At 38.3% G+C, this 4,966-nt stretch overlaps 1 protein-coding gene across 1 annotated transcript in view; it reads right to left on the bottom strand.

Annotated features, from left to right (window-relative positions):
* LOC103811187 (FGGY carbohydrate kinase domain-containing protein-like) overlaps window positions 1-4,966 on the bottom strand; it is a gene marked incomplete at its 3' end in the record, with an annotated part of 79,260 nt that overhangs the window by 23,250 nt on the left and 51,044 nt on the right. The window contains exon 7 of the mRNA XM_009084141.1: window positions 841-944. Coding sequence (XP_009082389.1) covers window positions 841-944 — 104 coding nt within the window. The remainder of the gene's footprint in view (window positions 1-840; window positions 945-4,966) is intronic.

Here is a 4,966-nt window from a genome sequence, read left to right as displayed (position 1 = left end):
GCTGTTACTACAGAGACAACTTAACTTACTGCTAAGCCTGGAGTTTTATTATCAGCCTCTTTTCTTCTTCTCTCCTGGAGCTCTCTCATGAAGCATCTTAGTCCTCTCTAACACCTCTAGCACTCCCAGTGCCATTTGCTCATTTTGGAAATATCCAACTTCTAATCAGTCTAAATTTAAGACCAAAAATGAGTTTTAAATAAAAAATGTGGCAGAAAAGGGTACTTATCTAAATGGAATGCTCTCAGACTCATACATTTTAAAAAGGTATAAATTTCAAAAGCAGACACTAAATTTTAATTGCAATCTCAGAGAAAGCTTTTGTATTAATTCACTGAGAGAAATTAGCAAAGCGAAAATTGCTTATTGGGGATTTTCTTTCTTTTTAGTCATGATACATATCATAATTCTATACACCACGGTAATTTTCAGAGGTAGAAGGATTTCTATTGATTAATGAGGAGGCGGAGGAGAAGGGCTGTGGCTGAAGACGTGCACTCCTTCTCCACAGGCACTTTCTGTAACACATTAGTGACAGTCTTGTCACAGATAACTCAAGCTCAGTCTTTGGCTCAGATTTCAGGCTGCTCTTTAAGCCACTCTAGCATCGTGGTTTTTCCTTTCCCTGTCATTTTTCAGTATTGATTTCTACTACTGTTCAAGTTCTTGCTTAATAGCAAATGCACAGTAATATATAATTAATATCTGAAGGTAAAGATAGAGTTACCAGAAAAAAAATCAAAGGAAAAGGGAAGGGGTGAGAAGGACAAAGGTCACTTTTCCCTTCAAAAACATTAGTTAGTATATTCTGTACCAATTAGGAAGACACATACAACCTACCCCCATGTGACAGGAAGATGTTCCACAGATCATAGCAAGTCGGGAGGTAATTGGCTGGTTCTCACATGGCAGGTTATGTCCTTTCACATCTGCTCCAATTACTCCTATTAAAAGAAAATCAAAATTCCCTTTTAAAGAAGAACAAGCCACCCCTCACCAAACAGAGCTCTTCTGCACACACATGACTGCTGAGTATCTTACACCACTGCCACAAATCAAAAAGTCTACTTAGTCAATAAAAGACTTTATCCATCAGATTAACATTTTTGTTCCAGATAAGAGGACACAAGATAATTTCTTCTATGTTCATGTTTATCATCAGAATTTTTAAGTCTTGTTTTGCCTATAACCTGACTTTATTCTCCTAGGCAGCACACTGACATGCAGCATAAAGAGTGCCCTGCTGTAACGGCAGGACAGCAGGCTGCAGATGTGTTTATTTGTTCACAGTTTATCATGCACATACTGGATGATGTGTTTTGTCAGGGGATGAGTTGGAGAAACGGGTAACTTGGCAGGAGACTGGAAGACTGCCAGTTTTGTTGTCTTCACTGCTGCTGCTATTCTGTCCATGTCAGAACCATCTAAAGGAAGATTATTCCTGCCCTGAGAGGAGCTGAGCTTGGCTCTGAGGAGCCTCTGCGTGCAGGACAGGACAACAGGGAGGACAAACTCTGCAAGCACTCAGCATGCACCAGAAGATTCACCCAGGAGATGCCAGAGAGGAGCCAGGCAGACCTACAGCCAAGTTTCAGCATATGCTGCTTAATTCCCTTCAGGGGAGGCTACAGTGGGAATCCTGCCCTCTCCTCCCCCTTGGCTGCATTCTTGCATCGCATTGTGCTGCACCCAGCAAAATGCAACAGAACAACAAGGAACAGTCTTTTATTTGTCTTTTTTTCTCTTGAGCATTACTTTTCAGCTGGCAAACAGCTCACCAGACTCTGCATCTGCAATTTGCAGTCCAGTTACCAGTTTGCCATTATCTTTCCCCTCACTGTAGCAGGACCATGAAGGCATTTCCTGGGCATTGTGAAAGATGCCAAGTGTTATGGCTGGTTTGATTCCTAGATTTTATTAACACCTTCATGTTTAGGTCACCACTGCAACTTTCTGTTACCAAAATGGTCTGTTGGGGTTGTTCTTATCATGACTACCATGGTTATCATGGCATTTTCATGGTTGGAAGTCATCTAAATAATCAGAATATGAAGGGATTAAATTTTAGAGTCTTCAGTAATCCTTATGTCACTTTATCTGAGCTGGTTGTACCTATGTAGTAGCACAGCTGCCATACAACAGAATTAGGAACAGCAGAAAGCTAAAAGTATGACTTCTACCTCTTATGCTTTATTTTTCACTGCTCCAACATGACATGTATGAGTTCATATTAAGAATTTTGGATAGTTTTGTCTACAAGGCAATTTCCTGTGCTAAGCAACACTGTATTAGTTTCTTAAATGAGTTACAATTACTGTTCATGCTTGAGAGGGAATAAATCTATTAAACTGAATTGTCAGCATATGTTGCAAATGCATTTTCATAAACAACACAAAATTGAAGAGCTCATGTTTAGGTATTTTTTAATCACTAAGAAAATACACATGCAGCAGAACAGGCATTCTGGGCCTTTTAGAAATCAGTGGGGGTTTTGTCAGTGGCTTTACTAGTGTTTAATGTTGCTAGAGTCTTCCTACTTGTGATTAATTGAAGTCAGACAGCAAATAAGTCTGGAACATTCTCATAACAATGAAAGCTTAGATATTTTATTAGCTAAAAATAATATAATTGCTGTTATAATTCACTTTCACCTTTAACTTAGTTAGAATTTTTCATAGTCTGAGGCAGACTGAAAATCTTTTGAAGATTCAAGAGAGAGACTGAGAACAAGAAGTCTGTATACCACACAGAATACAGAAGAGATTGTAGGAAAGCAGGCAATGGTTAGCATGTGTACTTCTGGATCTCTTCCACAGTGACACAGGATTTTAGATACTGTACAATAAACTATCTACTTTTGCTGAAACAATGCTGATGTCTTTTGCAAAGGTGCAATGGAAACAGGCCCAAGAGCCCAAAAGCCTGGCCTCCCACACTCACATTTTTGTCTGGAGGCTTTTAAATTGGTATAGTAGGACAAAAAGTAAGATATAACTACTCATCTCTTAGAATTTTACTCTTCCATAATAGGTATCAGATGGACTGATCCAGGAGTCATACATGACCTTTACAAACATACATATTAAATAATCCTTTACCTTATTTTACTCAAAAATTTGAAGCCTTCATAAAGTTCAGGGACCTGCCCAGCAAACCCACACTTTATATACAGCCAAAAGCAGATCTGAACTGCATTAGAAGTTATTAACACTGAAAAGAAGATGTCCATCACATCATGTCATTCTGGTTTTGCCTGCAGGATACGAAAGAGCCTCTTCATTACTCTGCTGTTACAGACTATTTTTAAAACAACCAGCAGAATGTGTTCAAGAATAAGAATAATGACACCCACTGGATGTTGTTGTCCCACAGACTAATCTAGCATTTACTACTGTACAAGTCATATCCTTCAAACCAATTGTGAACCTCAATATTTCAACACCGATCACAGAAGGGCAAACACTTACTCAGCACCTTTTCAAAACAGTTTTTCATCAACTACAAGAGTTATTTATTTCCAGTATTTTCACATTTTACTTCACTGTTTCAAATGTCTCTTCTCTATTTTCTTTTCTTCTATGCTCTTGTTATCATTCTTAAAAGGTTTATATACACATTACCGCCCTTAATCTCTTTTAATCAGAACACAGTTTCACTTCCTAGTTCTGGTATCTGTCTCCTCTTTTAGCTTTCCTTTTTCTTCCTTCAGGATTTTCAGCTCTGTATTCTACACAGTGTAGGTTACATGAGACTTGAACAAGATTAAGGTTCTTGTTATGAACAGCTGAAGATGAAGGAGAGCCATTCAGGATTTGAGATGCAGTCACAGCATTCTGTTTACATATACTTGCACTCTTCAACTTTCCTTTTGCTCCTGCTGTCACTTTTGCTATCCAAATCTTTTAATTTTTACTGTCTTTTCTACTAGTTTCCCCAACTATTTATTACACTTCCCAGATGCAGGGAGGATGAGTTCCATCTTAAATCTTCCTCTTGTCCCAGCCTGTACTGAGCTCTCTTGTGATTATCATGCAGGTTCTCCCACTGCCTTACAGACTCTTCCCTCTGTAATGTGTCTCTCCCTCTCTAACAACAACCTATATGCTGGGGGTTTTTTTCTCCTGGCAATCATTTCAGTAGTCTGTTAGTGTTTGTGGTGCCATCTGGGAAAACATATTTGGATAAACAGGACTAGCATAAGCAGACTGTCTCGATCCACTGAAGCCTTTCTCTGATGGATGCCAGTAGCTATGTATTTCTAACATTAGAGTTTCTCTACATACGTCTGTAACAAAAGAACAGACAGTTGCTCTCTATTCTTCTTTAAATTCAACTGATTGATTTCAGCACATGAAATTTAGAGGGCAACTGGTGCTCTGAATCCAGTGCTCACAGAATGATGCCAGTGAAACAAGGACCCTCCACTGCCGTTTTCACATGCTCTGTGACAACTCAGTTTTGTAGCAAGTTCATTATTTCCTATCAGATTATTATTAGGTCCTTTTCCAAGACCACAGAACTTCCAAGGTACAAAGTTTTAAATACATTTTTATGCAATCACGATACTAATTGACACAAATAGATTTTTAAGTCAGTGACAAAAGCAGGGGCACAACACACCTACAACTATGACAGATGTATCTGTCATATATCTGTCGATTTTGCAGATAGATCTGTATCTAATCCTTCAGAGGTAGTAAGAAAAGCAATCTACATGATTACTGAGCCTCATCAAAAACACTTATCAGAAGCAAAGGGACTTAAACGTTTAAAAAGTTCCAGGTCACAACTTCTAGAAGAACAAATGAGATTTTAAACAGCACCAAATATTTGAAACAAAACTGAAAGTTTAGCAGCTAATCATATTTCAGTTAGATCTAGACAAAAATTCTCTGATGAGCAATAGGTTTCCATTGAAGAGCATGTTTCAATAACATTGAAACTTCCTGAGGTAAAGACTTTTTTC

The sequence above is a fragment of the Acanthisitta chloris genome, unplaced genomic scaffold (assembly GCF_000695815.1).
Source record: "Acanthisitta chloris isolate BGI_N310 unplaced genomic scaffold, ASM69581v1 scaffold32331, whole genome shotgun sequence".
Classification (NCBI taxonomy): Eukaryota; Metazoa; Chordata; class Aves; order Passeriformes; family Acanthisittidae; genus Acanthisitta; species Acanthisitta chloris.
This window is presented reverse-complemented; position numbering and strand designations above follow the sequence as displayed.